General features: G+C 54.7%; 1 protein-coding gene and 1 long non-coding RNA gene across 3 annotated transcripts in view; both read left to right on the plus strand.

The window, feature by feature from the left end:
- The window catches only part of LOC309655098, a 219,636-nt gene that overhangs the window by 179,811 nt on the left and 16,925 nt on the right, over positions 1-22,900 (plus strand). The gene's annotated exons all lie outside the window — the stretch shown is intronic.
- Positions 1-22,900, plus strand: part of CAPZB (capping actin protein of muscle Z-line subunit beta) — a 136,811-nt gene that overhangs the window by 99,411 nt on the left and 14,500 nt on the right. For both annotated transcript variants that reach the window (XM_082449463.1, XM_082449462.1), the window contains exons 4-6: positions 1,146-1,259; positions 17,476-17,617; positions 17,975-18,091. In XM_082449463.1, the coding sequence (XP_082305589.1) occupies positions 1,146-1,259; positions 17,476-17,617; positions 17,975-18,091 (373 nt within the window). The remainder of the gene's footprint in view (positions 1-1,145; positions 1,260-17,475; positions 17,618-17,974; positions 18,092-22,900) is intronic.

Raw genomic sequence — 22,900 nt, forward strand, 5'->3', positions numbered from 1 at the left:
GCGTAGGCTTTCTCTAGTTGCGGCGAGTGGAGGCTACTCTTTGTTGCGGTGCACGGGCTTCTCATTGCGGTGGCTTCTCTTGTTCCGGAGCATGGACTCTAGGCACGCGGGCTTCAGTAGTTGTGGCTCGCAGGCTCTAGAGCACAGGCTCAGTAGTTGTGGCGCACGGGCCTAGTTGCTCCACGGCATGTGGGATCTTCCCGGGCCAGGGCTCGAACCCATGTCCCCTGCATTGGCAGGTGGATTCTTAACCACTGCGCCACCAGGCAGGCCCCCGCACCTCACCTTTTTAATTCTCTTTCTTTGAACCCCCAGCTCTGTGAACTCCACCTGCGGGAATTAATGAGTGGCTATTTCCCTTATAACCCCCCTTCCAGCACTCTCTGTGATTAAATGCTTTCCTGATGTGGCAAAATACATTTTAAAAAATGCAGCAAGACTTTGGGCTGGAAAAAGTGAGACTGGTTCTCATTACTTCACAGTCTTCTTTGTGTGCGCAGCCCTTGGAGGCTGGAAGGCCGTCCTCTGTTCACGGGGAGAACTCTGTCCCTCAGGCTTTCTTACGTGTGGTCAGCCTGTCCCCATGGGGCTGGCTCTCTGCCTCTCTTGCTGCTTCCATAACTGACAGCTCTCTTCTTAATCCTTAATCGTGTAAGAAGATCTTTGAGGAGTAAGAGTTTCTCCAGAGCTGCCAGCAGGCCAGGGAGGAGAGAGGGGCCTCTGTTGATCAAAACAATGGTGAGAACAAAGGAAAATTTTAAAAAGGGTGAGAAAGAAGTCACATTTGTTGAGCACTTACTATATGCCCGTCTCTAATCTAGGCACTTGATGTATCAATACTTTTCTCCTTTGCTCCTCAAAGCAGCCCTGTGGGTAGATAGTAGTCTCAGTTTGCACATAAGGAAAGGGAGGCTCAGAGAAGTCAAGACACCTGTTGGAGATGCACAGCTGGTGAGAGTCGGAGCCTGGGGTTCATACCCAGGTCAGATGGAATCTGAGCCGTTGCTCTGCAAACCTTGAGAAAGCCGTGTCTATGCCCAGGGCCTGTGGATAATGGCTTTTGCTCTGGAATTTCAGAAGCTGGGGCTTGGGCCGATGGCTCGCTGGAACGATTCATGTGATCTCCTTCTCCTTCTCCCCGCCAGGTCACCGTGGAGTAACAAGTATGACCCCCCTTTGGAAGACGGGGCCATGCCTTCTGCTCGGCTGAGGAAGCTGGAGGTGGAAGCCAATAATGCCTTTGACCAGTACCGAGACCTGTGAGTTACGGACGCCCTTTGCCCCGCAGCTCTTTTGATAGGTAGTTCATAGATGAAACGCGAGGCCAAGTCGTCTCCCATAGACCTGCCGCCTGGCTCGCCTAACTAGTAAAAGTTCTGAGCGCCCCCAGCAGGGTGCTGGGCCCGAGTGTGGTCATCGGGTCAGTCGTGAGAGGCTGCCGCCTCGCCCGGGCAGTACTCTGCGTCGTGCCTCTCCGGAACAGCAGGTGCCATTGGGACAGCACCTCCTGTGTGCAAGACTCAGTGCCAGATATTTCATACACATCATCGTAAATCCTTAAATCCTCACAAATGTGGTCACTGTTTTAGTCCCCATTTCCCAGACGAAGAAATCAAAGTTCAGAAAGATTAAGGTGTTCGTCCAAGGCAAGAGGCAGAGTGGGGAATCAAACCCGGCTCCGTCTGTCTCCAGAGGGCCCCTCTGGTTTCCACTGCACTGCCTGCCCTGCCTCTGTTCTTACCTGGAGCTCAGGGCCCCTGCTCCCAGACCAGTCACCAGGGCGGGAGGAGTCGAGGTCCTTAAACAGTGGGCCTTGGGCAGCCACCTCTGAGCCAACAGTCTGCTGACTCCCGAGTTGTTGGGGGCCTCAGCCTGCACTTTGGGAAGCGTTTCCGCTGCGTCTGCTTTCTGCTTCCGTCCAGTCCCTCCTCGCCACCAGAAAGGTGGCCACTTCATTAATCCGCCTTGCAAGGAAAGGCTCCAAAGCAGGTTATCCTCTGAAGCGTTTTTTCTTAATCCGTAGAATCTCATTTTTAACTAAGTTCTGTATTGAGAATGTAACAACACTGTAATACATGCAATGCTACCTCAGTACAAATTCAGTCATTTAGGGGAGGGCGTGGCATCCCCTTCTGTAAAGGGCCAGATAGTAAACATTTTAGGCTTTACAGGCTACACAAGTCTCTATCACTTTTTCTTTGTTCTTTCTTTTTTACGTATATATTATCCTTTAAAAATGTAAAACCATCTCTTGAGCCTTGAGGGAGGTGGGAATTGGCCTTCGGTCTACAGGGTGCCCTCCCTGACCTGACCTAGGATATAGGCAAGAAAATGGAAATGAGAGAAACGAAGCATCTGAACGGCTGAAACCATTGTCTGAAAGCTGGTGTTGTTACGCTTTCGAGAAGGAGTTTCAGGTCTCCATCTTGCAGACAGTTGGCGTGGTTTTCCAGTTTTTAGCGGATTTGATATAACGCGTATAATAAAGAATTTACTTTAGAAGCTGGTTTGGGAGGAAAAGTGACACTTCTCAGTCTGACACACGGACAGACAAAAAGACCCACAACACACAAGCAGAAGCTCTGAGGAAACCATGAACACATGGCCCTGAACATTTTGGTAGCCCCCGAATGCGTCGCTGTGTGACTCAGCTTTATCTGCGGTACCTGTCATGTGCCAGTATTGTATATACATTATCTTTAATCCTTTCAAGAACCTCTGGGGGAGATGATTTTCCCTTTTTTTACAGATGAGATTTGAGGTTCCCAGGGGCTAAATGACTCACCACAGGACACAGAGGCGAAGAGCTAGGACTTGAGTCCATATTTGCCTGAAGTTTCCACAACTTATTGATTTTCACCATTAGAGTGAATTCACTGATTGAAGAGTTCTTATGTCTAGAACTTTGCCCTGTGGTAGAATAGCTCCTCCTCCAGTGATGCTGGGAGATTTCCTCGTTGCTGTCATCTCTGGTTTATTTGTAGTTGGTCTTACCTGGCCATTTGGCAAGAAGCCTATCCAGCGGCTAAATAAGAATTCCCAAGTGGAATCAGTTTCATGGGATAGTGACAATACTGATAATAAGATAGCAGTGGTGATAACAGCAGTTACCAGCCAGTGGCTGGGCGAGCCCAGTGTTCACTGCCTCTCGGTCTTGTTTGATCTTCACATCAGCCTGTGCAAGAGGATTGTCCCTGTTTTACAAATGAGTTGACAGGTTCAGGGAGGTGAAGTCACTTGCCCAACTTCACACAGCCAGTAACGTATTTCGCATGTTATGGTCCAGTATGAAACCATCCTTATCCAACTCCGGAGTCCAACAGTTATCCATTTACCTGACTGACATTTGAGTGTTTGCTTGCCAAGTCCTGGGGCGCCGGCCTTGAATACGGAGGACCACGTCCCTGCCCGCGCGGTGCGTCCACTGTGGGAGGACAAACAATAGAGTGCAAACAAGTCGGTGCAGTGACGGGACAGGGAGTGACTCGGGCTTTCAGTGGGTGGGGTTGGGGGGGGGGGGGTCGGGAATGCCACTCCGGGAGCTGACGCTGGAGCTGAGGGCCGGCGCCTGGGCCGGAAAGGAGCGGTCTGGGCAGAGGGCTGCCTGTGCCGGCGTCTCCAAGGATCAGAACGAGGCTGGTTCTGATTTCTTAGAGGCTAAACATTTGGGCTGTGATTTCCCGAATAAAGCAGTGCAGACGTGTTGGTGCCCTGTGCTGCCGTTTAGGGCCAGGCCTGGGGAAGAGGCCGGTGTCGTCTCTGACTCCTTTCTCCCTCCTGTCTCGCTGGTTCACGTGTATAGTGACACGTGGTCAGTCTTAGACGTGTGCCTTCTGTGGGGTCTTGACTGGCCTAACATCGTGAGCATTTCCCCATCACCATTAAAAAGTCTTCACTGTGATCCCCCAGTCCTTACAGCGACTCTGTAGGGTAAGTGGGAGTTACCTCATTTAACAGACGATGAAACCGCTGCTCAGAGAAGTCCTCCAGGTGGTTTACCCGCTACGAAACGGCAGGAGCTGGGCTCATACCCTAGGTCTGACTCTCTGTACCGCCTCCTGAGAAGCTCCCCTGCCTGGGCGAACGTCCACTTTGAAGGTGGCGTTAAGCCTTAATGACCTGTATTTCTCTGGGGCTGTGCATGGGCCTGCACTCTCCTGTAAAGGTGAGCTGGGCTGCGGGGGCTTTGGCGGGGGTGGGGGGGGGTGACAGGACAGCTTCCTCCACCCAGTGGCAGATCTAACAGGACAAGCCAGCCCCGGAGGTTCTGGGATGGTCTGTAGAGGTGGAATCCTGGCCCAGAGAATGCCGTCTGTCCCCAGCGGCATCCGTGTGCTTTTCTGTGGGGGAGGAGAGAGTACAAGGCCTGCGGGTGGCGCCCACAGAGGAGGGCAGGAGGCCCTTCGTGCCCTTGTATGTGAGGGGAGGCCCAGTTCTCCCTGTCACAGCAACCTCAGGCCACCGGGCTGGCTAGAGCTGTCATTGGGCAACCAGAGTCAGCGGTTTCAAAGCACCCTGTGTTATCAGTGTCCTGAGGACGCCCCCTCCTGAGGCCGTACGTGAGGACCGTTTTCCCAGCTGGACCACACTTGATGAGCCAACTCATTTCTGGTCTAATAATTACGAATGCAAGTCTCCTTTTTCTTTCTTTCCTTCCTTTCCCTTCCTCCTTCCCTGCCCCCTCCCTCCCAGTACCTTGCTCACCTCTGGAAGTCCCCGTCGTCAGAGTGCCCTGTGACTTGTTAGTGGCCATGTCGGTGACCTTGGCAGGGCCAGAGCCTGAGCTCTTCTCCCTGTGGTTCTGGAGCAGACGGAGATTAGCGAGGGGCTCGGAGGCCTTGAGCAGCACAGGCCAGTGGTTGCTCCAGGTTTTCTAGGGACCAGATTGTTCCAAGGGAGGCAGGGGCAGTAGGTCATGCCTTCCTCTTTATCCTTCATCCCTGCCCCTCCGCAGTATAGACCTCTTCCCGCAGGAAGGAAGACTCCTTTGCTGTCATCCCAGTGAAGGAAGCCACCGCGCTCCTCTGTGGATTCTTCCACCTGCCTGCCTTTCACGTGGACACGTGGGCTCAGGCAGCGGTTCCTCTGAGGGGAGGCTCCCCGACACTGCCTCAACGGTCTGCTGGCTCTGGTTGCCGAGTTGCCGCCCGAGCAGCCAGGAAGATGGCCTGTGTCCTGGGCTTGCCAAGGGGTGCCGGAGCCTCAGGCAGACCCCACCCCTGCCAGAAGGAAGAGAGAGTGACTGAAAGGACGCTGCCAGGAGAGGACCGGCACACCATCGCTCCCAGGAGGGCTGGATGGGGACGGCCGCCGCTCCAGGGTGCCCTGCTCCGAAGTGGGGCTCGGCCTGTGCCCCCCGGGGGCTGAGGACTGTGACGAACAGGCCCATCCCCTGTACTGACCCCGACTTTATTCCTGACGACGCGGTGTTTGTGAATTCTGGGACCCTGATGGACTGCAGAGTTAGGACTGAGTTTGGCTTGTGCTCCGGCCTCTCGACCACTCCCCCCCTCAAATGACTGAAAGCTGCCAGACTCTGGCCCTCGGGCTTAGAATTAGAAACCCCTTGTGTTGCGTGGAGCAGCTGCTGTAAGGAGCCTTCGGGGGCTTCTTGTTCCATGACTCTTGGCAGGAAGGACCCTCGCTCTACCCTGGGAAGGCCGCGCTGAACTCAGCTCACAGAGATTTGTTGGCTTCTGAAGGGCTGGAGGGTCGACAGAAGAAAAACGGGGACTTCCCTGGCCGTCCAGTGGTTAGGTCTCTGCGCTCTCACTGCTGAGGGCCCGGCTTCAACCCCCTGGTTGGGGAACTAAAATCTCACAAACTGTGTGGCACAGGAAAAAAAGGAAAAAAAAAAAACCCAACAGGATAAAAACAAAACAAAAAAAAGAGGCCTAAGGTGCTCTTTCCTGCCATGTCCTCCTCTGGCGTGGACCTCTCCCCCTCCCCAGCTGTTGGCTGTGCCTTAAGACTGAACCTGTGGACACGGTAGTGAAGACAGCTTCCTGGTTCCCCTTCCTCCTGGGCTGGTCCTGGCCCATCAGCCTGTTCTTACTCCTGATGTTCTCCTTACCAAGATGAGTGGAAGGAGACTTCGGGGAGCATGGAGCCAGCTGAGACACAGTCCAGGCCAGGCAACGGAGGCTTCTCTCTGCCGTGAGAGAGAAAAGCTTCTTCCCCAGCGTCCTGAGGGAAAGCCTTGGCTTCTGTCCTCGGGCTCTGGGCTTTGATCCCTGGGGCTGTAAAGGTTTTGACTTTGTAGGGAATTAGGATATGGAACTGGTATGGTCCGAGTGAGGGGCCAGGCCAGGGACACACTGACCAACAGGCCCTCTGGCTTACAGCTCCGGTGGGGATGTGGCCCCCCTCTCTCCTGCCTGTGCACAGCATTTCTCCATACAGCTTAAAAGTGCCAGCAATTTGGAGCACAACTCCTTTCCCAAGGTGGGCAAGTGGCACGTAGGGGCCCAGGGAGGTGAGCTGTGTGTCCTGCATGATTTCCTTTGAAGCCCCCCAGTTCCTGGCTTCCCCTCTGCTCCTCCCAGGTCCCTGCCACGTTCTCACCCTCCCATCCTCCCATCCCTCCCACATTTACTGATTTCCTTCTTTGCTGTCACCAGTGACAGAAAGGGATTGTGGTGGTAACTTTTCCCCAAGAGAATAACTGTTAAGCAACCGTTGATAGCACAACTCTGATTTTAGATTAAAAATAGTCCATTTGCCAAAAATGCTCAGGAGATGATGGGCAGGTTTTGCTGGAGTGCTGGCGCTGGGGGAAGCCCTGATCAGCTCTCCAATCGTCTGGGACGTCATCACTTCTCTCCCCGCAAGCCCTCCCACCTTGGTCGCTGACATCCAGGCTACTCTCGTTCTCTGCCAAGCCCCAAGATGGTTTCCTGGCTCTAATTCATGGGCTGGCTCAGTTAGCCCCTGGGGAGTAGGGAGAGGTCACAGAAAGGGCCGCCTCTCGGGTGGCTGGCTCACAGGGTCACTGCTTTCTTGGCAGAGTTGTCCCTGCTTTCTCAGGCCTTAAGCCTGGGGTAGCTCGTCGGTCACAGAACCTCATCACGTGACCTACGTGAGCCATCGTTCTTGGGAGAGACTTAGTAGAGGGTCAGCACTTGCAGCTGCCAGAGAAACATCTTATTTGTGGTGTGAGCCACCAGTTGGCTGCCGTGAACCCCACGATCAGTGCTTTGAGTTTTCAGGCTCCCAGAGAAGATGGGAAACCTTCCCCACTCTGGCTTTCACACTGGGTCCTCTGTCGGCCCAGGTTCTGTTGAGACCAGATGTTCTAACCGAAGGGGCTGGCACTGCTTTCTTTCAGAGATGATTGCTCCCATCTGTGCCAGGCATCTTGCCCCGTGCTCTGCGATCCTTGGCTCTTGGCTTGCAGCAGATAATACCTTCAAACATGCGGTTGCAATTTATTGGCCTTATAAGTTAATTTTAGTGGGTGTGCAATTGATTGAAATCAAAGCTTAACGAAGGCCAGAGTCTAGGGGGTGGAGGAGCGGGGCGGGAAGGCATTTTGTGTTCTTCCTTGCTTCGGGTCTGAGATAATCTTCAAAAGCCTTAATTAGGTTTCCTAATCAGCCCTTCTTGTCTGGAAGACGTTTACAGAGTGAAACAAGGCTGGCGTCCCTGTGGCAGCCCCAGAGCCCGCAAGCCTCTCCGGCAGCGGCCGGGCGCTGGCAGATGGGCCTTCCCCCGGCTCCCTGCCTCCTCTCCCCCGCTGGGACCGGGTCACAGTTGTGGCTGTTTCCACTCCTTCCTTCCATTCTCTGCGCCTCTGTCAGATGACGTTTGAGCGACACCAGCCCAGCGAGGGCAGGGCATCCATGTTCCCGTGAGGAAAAAGCTTGTTGCCTTGGTTTCTTGGGTCCTTGAAACTCCATGTTCCCAGCTGCCTTCTCAGACCTCTTACCCTGGGCTCCCCGGGGCTACCCCTTCCTGGTATGTGAGCATCGGGCCTGGAGAGTTTCAGTGTTTCAGTCCTGATGGGACGCGTAGGTGGCAGTGGGAGGCTTTCTGATGAAATGGAGGTAGCCAACGTATGGGAAGCAGATAACTGGTGGTCGGTGGGGACACCCTGGCAGCAGGCACAGACACCTCCCAGCAGAAGTCACTGTATCTGGGTCAGGCTGCAGAGTGGGGAGGCGCTGGGCTTTGAAAGAGACTTGGCCTTGATGCTCTGTTCTGCCCTTACTCACTGACTTGGGGCGAGTGGTCCACTTTCTGGCCTCTGTTTCCTTATCTGTCAGCAAGGTGCCACTGCCCATCTTGGGGGGCGTGGGGGGTGAGGGCAGTCAGTCAGGCGCTGTTCCCAAGGCTCACCTTGCACTCACGGTGTCCACTCGCACCTTCAAGTGTGACAGAATTATCCTCATCTTGCAGCAGCGACCTGTGTGGATGTGTTTTTGATTGTGGCTGGGGGGCGGTTTTGGTGCACACATGGCGAGGCAGCAGGCCGCGTTAGGAGGCTTCGGGTTCTGGTGGGGCTCTGCCATAGACCGCAGCAAGACCTTGAGTAAATCTGTTTCAGAAATGGAGTGAAGTAGTTCCCATCTGTGGTGACGGGAGAGAGTACTTAGGATGGAGCCACAAATACTTCCCGAGAGCCTGCCGTGCTCTGAGCACTGCAGGTGCCATGGGGGTGGGTCAGGCGGGCCCCTTGGGCCCAACAGGCGTGAGGAGGTACACAGGGAAAGAAGTGAACAAACGAACAAAGGACTCGCACCCTTTGGTAAGTGCTGAGAAGGACCAAAAACTGGGCGCTGCATCTATAGTAGTGGCCGGGGAGGGGCCGGGGGTTGACTGGAGCGGCCGTCCCTGTCGCAGAGGAGCATCGTCAGAGCAGGCCTGGCTGGCATCTGGGAACTTGGATTTGGGAGGTTTTGTTCCATTCCCTGATAGGAGCAGTCACGATGTGGAAACTGTTGCGCAAACGCTATGGTTTATGCAGAACTGCAGCCTCCGTGCTGGAGTCTGGAGCTGCGGTGTGTGCCAGGCAGAGGAGCTCAGCAGTAAGAACCCTGGGCACCGAGGCTCGGGGTGGGGGTGGTGGGCTCCCCGGGGACAGCACTTCACACGTGGTCCCGGCCCATCGCTGGGGAATTAGGCGCACCTGGTGTGACTCCCCGGGGCGGGGCGGGGGCGGTCTTGGAAGCCTGTACCCGGTTCCTTCCCTCAGCGGCTTGTGCCCTGTCTCCTTTCCCTGGAATAACTCATGGCTGCGAGCACGACTCTTCTGAGTCCTGTGAGTCCTCCTAGCGAATCCTGGAAGCTCGGGTGGTCGTGGGGAGGCAGGCTTAGCCGTGTAACCTGGTGGGGAGGGGCTCGCTGGTGTGGCCAGGGGACAGGAGCCGTGGGGAGAGGTGCGCGGGCCCTTGTCCGGCGCAGGCCTGGGGTGTAGTCCTCAGCGCCTGGGGAAGGGTCTGGAGGGTCCTGGGGTACGTGGGACAGCTCTGACTGTACGTGCTGAGAGATTCCTCCAGAAGCCGTTTGGAGGCTGGGGTGGAAGACCCTGACCCGGACTCCTCGTATTCTGGTTGCTTGGTCCTGACTGCTCTCCCACTAGTCTGGCTGAACGACACCTATGGTTTGAGGTTACCCTGTGTTTCCCACCACCAGAAACAGCCAGGCCAAGTTACCTTTGGTGTCCAGAGTCAGAACCCAGCTGGGAGATGGGTGGAAGCACTGAGCAGAGTAAGCGTGAGGTGATGGAATCGTTCAGGAAGGTTCTGGGGCAGGTGAGACCTGGACCATCGGGATTGGCCATCGGCCTGGCTGCCTGCCCCTTCACACAGGTCTGGGTGGCCCCCGCCGTGTGAACCTTTTCCCCCTTGCCCGGAGGTGGAGGGCCTCTCTCCCGTGTCTGAAGGTCTCCCGAGGAACCCTGCCACAGTGCCGCTTGCTACACATCCTGTGCCCCAGGGACCGCGGGGTAAAGGCGGGGAAGTCGTGTCTGGCTCTGAGCTTGTCGGCAGCGTAATTAGTGTTTGGGTTTCCACATACATTATTTGTATCTTCACCCATGCGTTTGGAGGGCCTCTGAGAACCCGCCCTGCCTGCTGTGGGCCTCCGGCTGCCAGTCTTGGGCCGGTGTGAGAGTGCTGGAGGCAGCTAAGGGGGAAGCCAGGGTCGACTCAGCTGCTCTGTTTTGATCGAGTGGGAGACGCGTGGAGAGAAGCCCTGTCTGCTTTGTGGGGAGTTGGGTCGAGTCGCTTCCTGCTCTCGTGGTGTAAGTTTCAGCTGCTCTGAGCCCTGCTCTGAAGCAGGGGCATTTCCCGCGGTTCCCAGAGCCCATGCACTCAGGGTCCAGACAGGCCACTCGTTGCCCCCCAGCCTGGAGGCCAGTGATGGTGCGTCCACGTGGGTCCCCTTCGCCAGGCTCCTGAGGCCGTGCCCAGGGTCTGCTTGCCTTGGCACGCACTGTCTGCTTTTCATCTGCTGGAAGAAAGTTAAATGGAAAACAGGAGCGTGCAGAAAACAAGCTCATTTACAAACATGATCCCCGAGTCAGCATCAAGGACTCTGGTTCCTCCAGGATTCCTGGGTTTCTGTCCCCGCACGGCAGCCAGTCACGCTTCGGGTCGTGTGGCTGCACGTGTTGGGGTGAAGCGAGGACCAGCTTCCTCCGGTGGTGGTGCTCCCTGGTCCTGCCGGGCACCCTGTGCTGCCAGGGAAGCTGCTTCGTGCAAGGATCGAGGGTGGCTGGTCTTCCAGCGGTTCAGCCAGCAGGCCTCTGCTGCCACCCTGAAGTGGAGGGCCCTCCTTCCAGAACTCCCAGTGCAGGGTTCTCGGTGTTGCCCAGACTCCTGGCCACTTGGTGTACCCCTTCCTTCCTTCCCTGACTTTCTCCTGTACCTTGAGGCAGCATTGTGTACAGCGGTGTGTGTGTGTGTGTGTGTGTGTGTGTGTGTGTGTGTGTGAGAATTTACCTAAGTCCAACCTCACAGGCTAAACCAGGGCCATGAGAACAGGACGTGGCTCTGGGGCAGCCAGCTCCCCAGTTCTCAGCTGTGTGACTTGGGTGCATTCCTTTCGCTCTCTGGGTTTCCACCATCTTAACTGTAGAATAATGTATGCAGAGCCCCTGACACAGAATGGGTTCTCAAAAACGGCAGCTCTTGGGCGATGGTGATGGCGACTCCAGAAGGCCTTGACCGTCCACATCCTCCTGGGTGGGCAGTGTGTTCACGGGTAGCCCGGAGAGGCAGAGGATGCTCGCGGGTGGCATGCAGTGCGGACGGCGTGGTCAGGTGCCAGGCCAGCTCGGCGGCCCCGGCAACAGAACCATTGTTTCCAGAGAGGCCTTCATTACTCCTCTTTAAGTAAAAAAATAAAAACCTCGTAAAGCGAGGCTGTAAAGCGCCGCAGCCACGGTCCAGATGTGCACGTCTAAGTGCAACTGGCATTAAAGTCGCACATGCCTAAGCCGATCGGCATGTTTGCTCTGGGGGTTGTTGCACCTGTGTGTGCTGGAAGGAATGTCCACAGAATACCTGTCCCGTGTCCGTGGGCAGATTCTGGGACGCGTTCCGAAAACCGTGGTGGAAACGGCTGTCACTGGAGGTGTGTAAGCAGAGTTTTGGTCAACTTAAGATGTTCGGAATCTGCGCTGTGGCACTCAGAGTCTGCCTCACACCGGCCCTCATGCAGCCACCTGATCCTGGAGTGTCAGAGCTGGGAGAGACCCTAGTGAACCTCAGAGCCAATGTTTTCATCTTACAAATGAGAAAAACACATTGGTGCTGCATAAATATTCCTTGCCTTCCTCTTGGCTTTGTTTAATGAAGCCGACTGCAGAAGCTCACACTCCAGCACCTAAGGGTGTGGCCTTGTGCTGCCCCCCTCCCCGCACCGACTTGTCTGGGTTTGGGGGTGACTGCCCGTCCTCCGAATCGCAGGTGTCATCATGCTGCCAGAGATCCACGTCCGCTCCGGCCTCCTGCCCAGTCCTGGGAAGGCTGCCCAGCCCACTTTCAGCTAAAGGACCACGTCTGAATGAACCCTGCTCCCAGCAGATCTGTGCTGGCTGTGGTTCTTTTGTGGGGGTCATGGCATGTGACTCATTACCTGTTGGGGCCTCTGTATTAGAGCCACAAGTCCAGCTATTCTCCCAGGAGGCGATTTGATGGGAAAGAGGGAGGGCCAACCTCCAAGCCGATTCCAGTCCCAGCTTCCCTGTTACATGCGCAGCCCCGCGTTGGCCAAGCCCGGTTACAGCCCAGATTCCTGAGACAAGCTTCCATCCTGGTCTCCACGCACACCTCAGCCTCAAACACTCCATAAAGCTTTAGGAGCCGAAATAGGTTTGGGTTTTTTTTTTTTTCCATTTTGTGAAGTAGGTCATTTTGAGTATGAAGTATTATGTTTTCCCTTTTGTCTCCTCCTCCCCAGAAGTCCTGAGGTTGGAGAGTTATGGTCATAGAATCTGTATGTGTGACGCTGACTTTGGTCAAGTGGAGGAGTGCATTTCAGGGGGAAACGACATAGCTCTCTGGGAAAAAGAGAGTCACTGACACCCCAGGCTTTTCGCTGATCCAGGTTCAGGGTCTGACTCGCCCAGGCGCTTCAGTGTGATTGGCTGTGCGGGTAAATAGCCAGCCCACCCGAGGGGCTTGCCTGTGGCTCCTGGCTTATCCAGCGCAGAGCTGTGCCCTGGTGACCTGGTCTTTTGAAGTTTATGAAACCTGGTTGTGGTCAACATACTGTTTTTCAGATGGTGGGACTTAACGGAGCCAATCCAGGTGCCCCCATCTCCTTAATGCCAGCTGTCTGAATTCTCTGCAGTTCCATTTGCCTTAAAAAAATGTTAATCTGCTGGGAAGATCTTGAAAGCCACCAACTGTGGAGCCAATGGCACTTGGTTGAAAGGGTTCACTCTTGGGTGGACATCAGAGCATCGTTTTCCTCTCGTTGTTCTCGGGTTGGTCTGGGTCGGTCTATCGGTTTCCCTACTCCTGATGTTCCTGGAACTCTGAAAGGCCCCACTGTTCCCTGGTTCGACTTTCCAAGCCGGCTTCTCTGCAGTGTCCCCACAGACTGTCCCTGTGTCCCTGTGGCTAACAGGTCATTCACCCTCCTCACCATGTGTGCGAATTTCAGCCCTCACTCCCTGAAGGTACCAGGCCTAAGAAGAGCCCAGGGGTTTCGTCTTTGGGCGTCCACGTTGTAAAGATGTTCCCCAAGCTGCCCCCTTGACCAGAGACCTCTGGGCCTTCCCTTTTGTGCCCAGCACAGCTGGGCCATGGCAGTGGTCCTGGGACCGTCCTCCCTTGCTCCCCTGTGGAGCAGGGGCAGAGCACAGGCGAGGCCGGGTGAACCTGTTGGCAGCTCGCTCGCAGCGCCAGGCCACTCTTGATGCCTCGTTCATGTTGCCATGCACGGCCCGAGAGCGAGTCGCCAGGGATGGCAGAGCCCCCTTATTGAAATAGCATGTTAGCATTTAAACAGTATTAATACTATTTGACTCATTAAATATACAAAGGCCAGTTAAAGTGCTTCCATGTGTGTGCTGTTAGTTCTGGCGGGCGACTCCTCAGATGGCTTTATGTGGTTTCAGACAACATTTTAGCACATTCTTAAAATACCCACAAAAGCCTTTATGTAAAAACTCATAAATGTGAACCACGTAAAAATTATTTTTTTTCCCGTTTCATGTCATTATGATCAAAGTACAGTAGGTAAGAATAAATTTCCAAAAACTTGTTGAGGTCCCTCTTTAATTAACGCTTCACGTGCAGAGCAGGGCCATAAACCGTGGGACGGGGGCTGTCCGTGCCCCGCGGCCACTCTGCCACAGAGGCTGGCCTTCTGGGCGATTCTGAGCGGCCCCTTCTCATCACGCGTCCTCCAGTGCCTTTGTCCTGGAACATCAGGTTGAGACTCGCAGCCGTACGCGTCCCCAGAGGTCCCTTTAGGTGAATGGAATGTGGGTCCGCTCTTGAACAGCACGAGGAACAGTGGCCGCTCTGGTGCTGCCGCCCTCATCTCTTCACTGAAAGTCAGACCGCCTGTAAGTGAGGGTACTACCCGACGGGACACTGTCCCAGCTATGAAACCAATTACGGAGGTCACGTGGCTCCGTGGAAAAGGTGCTCGTGATTCCGGCCAAGTGAGGAAAGCCGAGCCCAGCCCAGTCCCCTTGCTGTGCCTACAGTTACATAAAAAGTAAGCGTCTGGACAGAGACCGGAGGGGAATTTGGAAAAATGAGATTTATGGGATAAGCTGATTTATGGTGTTGTGGGCTAAATTTTAAATTTCCTTTTTTTAAAATAATGTTCTTCTAATAAATTTTTTAATTTGGGGGAAGAATAGTAACCCACGTGAGCATCAGAGTCGAGCTTGCATTTTTACCTCCTTTGTCTCCAACATTTTGTAACTTTGGGCCTGGTCAGTGTGGCCCACAAGGGAGGCTGAGGCTGCCGGGAGGAGCTGCCCGGAGGGGGAGCCGGGCCGCGAGGTGGGACTTTGGAGTGGAAATGGCCAGTTTCGCCCCGCAGAACGGTAATGCTGTTGTTTTATTTTTCTGGAAGAAAACAGAAATCTAAGGGAGGGGACTGAGAGGGCTCAACCACAGGCCATCCGGTGCTTTTGAACTGGTTGCCAGGTGGTGTCAAGGAGGGTTGTCAAGCCACCAGACCCTCTGCTGGTTCCCTCCCAGGGCAGCCTGACCTGCCCTCCCCCGAGTCCCAGCACAGAGACAAGAACAACACTCTGGGCTGGAAGGCGCCTGAGGCGGGGGGCCGTGGCCTTCGAGGGGCAGAAGGACGAACACGCCCGCTGGGCTTCGCGCCTTCGCTCCAGGAAAGAAGGAATTAGCGGCCCACTTCTGCCAGCACAAGAAAAGCCACATTTTTAAAAGTTGTTTTTTCCCTTTTGATGTGGGGCTGCTCTCCCGACAAGCAGGCGGAAAGGGAAAACCAAGCGATGGAACCCAGCCATCTGTCACCGAAAGGACGGTGTTGGCAGGTCTGCCCTGGGCTGCCCTTCCCGCCCGCGGTAGTGCTGCTGTGCTTCCCGGGGAATTGGGGGAGGGGGCACCAAAACCCCGGAGCCCATGCCACCCGCTCACCTGAGCGAGGGGTCTGGTCCCAAGGTGACTGATGCGTCCCCACATGTCCCAGGAGCGTTCCAGGGTGGCCCGACTTGCGACCAGCTCCCTGCAGGGCTGGGCCGGGTCACGGTGGCCCTGTGGAGGGAAGTGGGGGGGGCCTCAGGCTCTACGCCAGAACACTTACCTACTTGGGGTTTGGGGAGAGATTTAGAACAAGGGAAAGCGCCTTCCTGAGTGGGGTCCCCGAGTGCCCAGCGTTGGCCAGTTTCCCGGAGTTGCCCTGGGCTGGCGCCGAGCTCGGGCCCGCAGGTGTGTCTCTCCCTTCTCCCGTGCTTTCCCCTCGCAGTTCTACGCTCTGTTGCCCTGGTTGGAAGCCAGAGTCCTCAATCCCTCAATCTTTCCTTTCCCTCAATCCCTCAACCTCAGTCCCTCACTCTTTTGACCAACATTTAGCCCCGGGGCTGGCACCTCATACAGCCTCCTGCCGTCACCTGCCTTCTGGGGCCGACTGGCCAGGGGAGACAGCTGTGAATTTCACTTGACGGCTTAATCGCAATGGGTAGCGCGGGATGGAGCAGTGGGGACAGTCTCCCTGAGGAATGCTGGCGGGGAGGACGCGAGGGGAACAGGCCTAGGTGTGGACCCTCATGCGCCACGCCTAGTGGGCCTGCGGTGGGTCAGAGCCAGAGACAAAGCAGCCACGGGGCCCTGCAGCTCACCAGCGTGAAGAGAGACTACCTCTTCCGACTGATTGTCTCTCGGTTACACCCTGGTGTATATCACATACTGGCCTTTGTACGAAAACTTTTTAGTTTGAAAGAGTTTGATTTACAGCAAAATTATCCAAAAAAGAGTACAAAGAATTCTTGGTATACCCATCGCTTACATTTCTCTAAATATTAGCATTTACCATGTATATTTTTTATTATGTAACAGCGTTATCGAGGTGTAATTCATATACGTGTTTATTTTTATTACTTGTTTTTGTTATGAAAATAATCATCTGTGGTCAGGTATCTACTTTCCTGTATAGTTTTTGTCTTTCAACAATCCTAGAAAGTAGATACCATCCCTGTTTGTTTGGTTTTTTAAAATATTTATTTATTTGGCTGTGCCGGGTCTTTAGTTGCGGCATGTGGGATCTTTTAGTCGTGGCATGCGACATCTAGTTCCCTGACCAGGGATCAAACCCGGGCCCCCTGAATTGGGAGCGTGGAGCCTTAACCTTAGCTGGACTACCAGGGAAGTCCCAGTACTGTCCCTGCTTTATAAAGAAACTAAGGCCCAGTTCGCACAGCTGGTAGCTCTTGATAAGTAGTCATTGGGCGGATAAGCGCATGACGTAACTGGTGACTGGCGGGGCGGACGTGGGGACCCGTGCCTGCCTGACTCCCCAGCCCGTGCGTCTCGGTGCCTGCCTGCTCACATCCGAGGCCGCGGCCCCGGGCCTCCTGGAGAGTCCCGGAGTGCACCTGCCGCACCATTGATGCAGGGTTATATGGGGTCAGAGAGGCCACAGACTTTCTGGTAGAGTGTGCTATTAGCCACCAGAGACGCCATCTTTCCAGAGTCGTAGTTGGTCGTCAGCAGAATTTGAGGTGCTGCACGTGAGCTGGTGGTCCGCCTCTGCTTTCTGAGCTCCGCGGACCTGTACGGACAGCCGCTGCCTTGGTGCCCTTGAATTTGGGATCCTTGCCTGATTTCCTTTGCTCCTCTGGCCTTTTCTTTCCCTCCTGCATTTGATCTGAATTAGGAATTTTTCAGTATTGCCTCAGACTTGCGGAGGAAGCTCGGTCCCAGCCTTAGCCCTTCGTTTCAGGCTACAGTGTTGCAGCAGGTTGCTCTGAAAAACCCACAGAAGCCCCAGTGTGTGCAGGCCCTGGAGCGTTCCGGGGGGAACAGAGCCCTGTCTGCTCTCAGTGGGAGAAGTCTGGACTGTGGTTGCTCTGTTTTTCGCCTGTGAAGTAGCCATCCCAAAAGATAGGAGTATCACACGATAATGATTACTCAGTAGTAATGACCCCCATTGAGGGTCTGTTACATGTCACACACGTTGCTGGATCCTTCGTCTGGAAGGAATGTGAAGCCCAGAGAAGTGGAGTCAGCTTGCCAAAGGCCACAAAGCCAGAGGAAGGGCAGCTCAGACTCAGACTCATCTTTTGGACTCCTAATTCCGTGTTCTTTCTGTGAGCCCCCCACCCGAAAGGACGCTCCATCCCCTCCCCTGGCCAGCGAATGAGCAGGACACAGGCAAGAATCGACCCTGGAGCCACCGTAGGGAGCGTCGTTAATCCCAGAGGGACATTTATTAGATGCATCTTTGCCAGACGACCACCCCTGGGACCTGGGATGATGATCTGTAATTTGACGGGCTTAACATCTCATGGACACGTGGGCCTGTTTCCTGCAGGTATTTTGAAGGCGGCGTCTCATCTGTCTACCTCTGGGATCTGGATCATGGTTTTGCTGGAGTGATCCTCATAAAGAAGGCTGGAGATGGATCAAAGAAGATCAAAGGCTGCTGGGACTCCATCCACGTGGTGGAAGTGCAGGTACAGCTCCCCCCCGCAGCTGGCAGCCCAAACGGTGCGGCCTGTTCCCTAGCAGGTGCTTCCTGATGGGGGTATGTTGTGACGTATAAACCCCTGCTGGTTGCTAAAAGTGCCCACAGCCACGTGGATAAAGATAAGTCAGGATCGCAGTAGTCATTGATGAAAAAGATCCCCAAAGAACTTGGATACAGTGACCACAGATTCGGCCCCTTTAAAAACCATTTGGGATGCTATAAGGTCATGTCATGGTGACGTGTTAGGAAGGGACGTGTTAGAATGACCTGAATTCAGGGGCCATTCGGGCTCTCCTCAGCTCAGGGTTGTGCCCAAGGCTCTGACCTCTGTCTCATCCTGCAGGAGAAGTCCAGCGGTCGCACCGCCCACTACAAGCTGACCTCCACGGTGATGCTGTGGCTGCAGACCAACAAATCCGGCTCTGGCACCATGAACCTCGGCGGCAGCCTTACTAGACAGGTAGGGTGGTCAGTGCCCCCGGCTGCAGCCCCAGGGCTGGCCGTGTGTGGAGATGAGTGAGCAGCTGCCCCACAGAGGGTCCTGGGGCAGCCCCTGCGCCTGACGTGATCTCCCCACAGGCCTGTCCGTGTTTCCCGACATTCAGTCACAGGAGGTTTTACTTGGGGTCAAGGTGTGTTTATGTTAAGGTGCTCCCGTGATGTTTAGGGCATACTGCTGGTAACATTTTAGAATGGATTAATTTCTCGGTTGTGGCTTAGATGATGTATTAGGGCTCTTGGTTGCAGGTGACGGAAGTGAAACTCTCACTGACTTAAGCGAAAATGGAAATGAATCAGCTCACCTAATTGTGACCTTCGGACATCGTTCAGCCCACCCGGGTCTAAGACACGAATGATGTGGGCAGGACCCTGGCTCTCCACGCGGGGGCTCCTGGCAGCCTCTGGCCATCCTGGGGGAGAGCCTCTCTCGCAGAGCAGGTCTGCCGTATAACCCCAGGAACGTCTCACTGCCGGGTCGGGTTACTTGTCCAGGACAGAATCACTTCCTGACGCTAGGGTCATGTGACTACCCATGGTCGAGGAGACGAACAGGGGTGTGGGTGTTGATTTCCTAGAGTGAAATCAGGCAGCTTTCTCACAGTCGAGAGGGCTGGGTGTGGGCAGCCCGCTGCCACTGGACAATGGAGAGGTGCTTTCTGCAGCGAGAACGGATGGCCGTGATCTGTGGATGGGGGTGGGCAGTGAGGAGTGACGGCAGCCAGGGGGTCAGCCTAGGGGCTTGGCAGCAGGCTGCTGGGGGATAGTAACCAGGGTCCCAAAAAGGAGAGAAAGGACTGAAAAAGAAGCTTCAGGGATCCAGAAGAGGGAGAGCCTCTTCAGCATCCAAGCGGGTTTACCGGCCTCCCCAGGCAGGTGCCCTGTGGTACACGCCTGCTCTCTGCTCAGCTCTGGCCCCCGCAGCAGTGCTCCAGGGATGCAGGGGTGCAACGGAATGATAGTCACCGGCATCCTCCACTGTGCACCCCAGCAGGGCACTTTTCAAAACTCAGAATATTCGTTCACCTCATACAGAAAAAATGGGTATGTCTGGTCAAAGCAGTCCAAAGACTGCTTGAGTCACAGGGTCTTGACATGGGAAGAGTTCAGAGGTCATCTCCCAACATGACAGGACAGTTTGTGCCGCTCTACTCGGGTAGGACCAGGGAGCTCGCTGCCTTGGGGGATAGCCCGTTCCTTTTACATCAGTCTCCATAAAAAGAAGCATCCGGAATGGGCCCCGTGCTGCTCTGCTGGCACCTCACAGGCGTGCAGTTGGCTAAATGGCCCCCCACTCGCTCCCCCCCCCCCTCCCCGCAATCTCTTTTCCCACGAGCTGCTGACGGTCGGGGATTTCCCTTCTGTTCTTGTGCAGTTGATCTTTTCTTAAAATGAGGTTTTACATGTGAACTCAGGTTTTGGTGTTTGTCCATTCTGCCAGGGACAGATAATGTCAAGTCTCGGTTTTGGTCATCCAGGTGTTAGCTGTTCTTTCCGCTTTCTTCCTTGCACATTAACTAAGAGGACTCTGTCTTCGTATTAGTTCAAGGCCAAGTTTGGAGCCCTCCAGCCTGGCTACCAAAGACTTCCATAGGGGGGAGACATCAGTCTGATAACCATCTTTCTAGGGCACTGGTCTTCAGGGTGAGCTTGTCCAGCTCTGATTCACCGCCTAAGCAGGGCTTCGCATTTCCAGATAGATGCCATTTGAGCCACCTGTGGTTGACCGCCACCTGCCGTTTCCCAGCCGGCTCCCTGCCGTGCTAGGACCAGGTGACCGCAGGCTTGGCCATGTCTTCTCTCTCCTCGCCCTCAGCGCTCAGCGTGTCTCTGCACTTCAGGCTCCTTTGATGTGGTGAGGAGCGTTGCTTTGCTCTGTTTCCCACCTCTCTGGTCCTGAACAGCCCGGCCAGGCAGGAGGGCTCTCGGAGAGCCTCTGCTCTGCAGCTGGAGGCAACCTTCCTGCTCACGGTCTAGTCCAGGAGGGACCAGCGTCAGCACCACGGAAGAGCTTGTCAAATGCAGAGAGCGTGGGGTCCTACCCAGACTCACCAAATCAGGGTCTAAATTTCACAGAATTCTCCAGGTAATTTATGTGCACGTTAAAATTTGACGAGTGCTACCCTTTGGGGTTCTGCACCTAATTCTATCTTGGGGGGCGGCTCCCCATGCCACCAGCAAGCAGTACTCCAGACACCAGCAGGGTGTCCTACAATTCACCTACGAGCCTGACACTCTACCCGGAGGAGATAGCGTCAGATCCCAGAGGTCCGGGGCTCAGTCCCACAAGACTGCCTGCCCTCCTCCCCTGAGACACACCTTCCAACGCTAGTGGCAAGTCCAGGTTGTCCCCTGTGCTTCTGACCTACTGGATACAAATCAGAGGTTCCCATGACCCCCTACTTGGGTTCGATTAATTTGCTAGAGCTGCTCACAAAACGCAGGAAACCCGTTTACTCATTAGATTGCAGATTTATTCCAAGGGATATTTAAAGGTTACGCATCAACAGCCAGATGAGGAGATCCGCGGGGCGAGGTCTCAAATAAAGGAGCTTCGTTCTCACGGAGTTCTGGGGCCCCTGGAAGCAGTTTGGTTCCCCAGCCTGGAAGCTGATTCCCATCTTTCGTGGGGTTTTGTGGAGACTTCATTACATAGGCATGATGATTAACTCATTGGCAATTGGTGATTGATTCAACCTCCAGCCCTTCTCCCCTGCCTGGAAATCAGAGGTAGGACTAAAAGTTCCACCCCTCTGTTTATGGTTGGTTCCCCTGGCAACCAGCCCCCATGCTTTGGTACTTTCCAAAAGTCACCTCATTAACATAAACCCAGTTGTGGTGGAAAGGGGCTTGTTATGAGCGACAAGGCACCCATTTCACCTTTATGGCCCTGAAGCGATTGATTTCAGGAACTGAGGACAAGAGACCAAATATAACAAAAGATGCTCGCATCGCTCTTATCGCCCAGGAAATTCCAAGGGTTTGGGAGCTGTGAGCCCGGAACCATGGATAAAGACCAGATGTACGTGAGAAATGTATTTTGGTCATCCGAATGACCAAATTGTGTATTTCTTATACATCACAGTATCACAGCTGCTGTGTACCTTTCTCTTGCCCGTCTTTGGCTGAGGTGTCATGAGCAGCCCATCTTCAAGGTGTCCCTTCCCGGCGTGTGAGGTGAGCTGGGAGCTTGGACCGGAAGGTGCCGCCTCCCCCGGGGCAGACTTGTCTTCACTTCTGCTTCACGTGCTACTTGAAGCTTCTGAGCAGGTTGAAGACCCTTGTTTAAGAGTCCTGTTGAGGACTTTTAACAGCCCCACCCGAAGGGAGGGCCTTAACCCAGTGCCGGTGCAGGGCAGTGGCGCCTCTGTGTGACAGGAAGAGGAAGCACAGGCGGGTAGCGTGGCCTGAGCCTCCTCTGAGACTTGGCCTCAGAGAAGCCGGTGCTGGCTGCAGCGCAGCGTCCCTCAGAACGGCCTCAGGAGGGAGCCTTCCTTGGCAGAGATGACCGTCACCATCCTCATCCTGGGAGTGCCTGACTTCATGAGGATTCCTTTTAATATCAAAATGGCTTTTTCAGTAAGATAATAATTACGCTTTTCATAACCTTTAATTTTTTTAAATGTGGCAGAAAGGATACATTTAGTAGCTCTTTTTAAGTGCAGTCACAGAAGCATCTCCGTGCACTTGAACAGTAGAAGCGCAAGGCAGGTGCCTGGGCCGCGTGTCGGAGCCACACACTCTCCGTGCAGAACCTGCACCACCTCTGCCGTGTCGCAGGGCCTAGAGCCGCAAGGGATCTCGGGGGTCCCCTTCTCTGGCCTCTGGGCAGGGCTGTCCCCACACCATCCCAGAGGCTAGTGCTCACTGGGCAGAGACCATCCTTTTGCGTGGAAATGGGCCCTTGTCTTCCAGGAACCACTGACCAGGGAGGGGCCGCCGAACCCCAGGCAGCTGGCTCCCTCACAGCCGTCCTCCCCGACACCCTGCCACCTGGGGAGTGGTGGAAAATCCTAAACCCGTATCCGGAGACTGTTTCCTGCATCACTTACCGCTCCGAACTGTTTATAATTCCACCCGGTTTACAGTGACCTGGACAAATATTTAATCCTCAGCCTTGCTAATAGTTTAAATCAGAGCTGTCAGCCCACGGCCAGGCTCTGGGCTTGCTGTGAGCAGCGCCCGCTGCCAAGCCAAACGCAGGCCTGGTGAGTGGCTGTCCTCAGCGCACCGCGCTGGCCCGCGGGCCTGTTTGGATTGCCTGTGCTCTTGGGCTTTCATGAGGAAATTCATGCTTCTGTCATCATCCTTGCGGCCGGTCGCGTAACTCATCTGAGGTGCATTAAATCTGGGGCTGGTTTCCAAAGTAAGTAACTGCAAAAGGAGGGGCAGGGAAGCAATGAGGGTGACAAATCTAAGTTAATGATGCGTAGCTTCTGCGCATACAGGGGAAATGAGGGTTGCGGGTTTAGCTGTTTGTCCCAGATGAGCCTTGGGAAAACATCTCTGGTTCTCTTGGATGGGAAGCGAAGGGGTTCCGGGAAAGCTGAGCAAATCAGTGGTCAAGAGTGAACACGTGTGGTAATGTGGGCTGTCTCTGTTGATTGGGTTGTCAACAGCATAGAGTTATCACTCCCATTTAGCAGGTGAGGAAACTGAGGTTCAGGCTATTAAGTAATTTGCTGTGGTGACTTATCTAAGTAGCAGGCAGAGCCGGGATGTGAACCCAGGTTTGTCTGCCTAGAAGAAAAAGAAAGCTGCGTTCTGCCAC

Source organism: Balaenoptera physalus (assembly GCF_965194825.1).
Source record: "Balaenoptera physalus genome assembly, chromosome: 1".
NCBI lineage: Eukaryota > Metazoa > Chordata > Mammalia > Artiodactyla > Balaenopteridae > Balaenoptera > Balaenoptera physalus.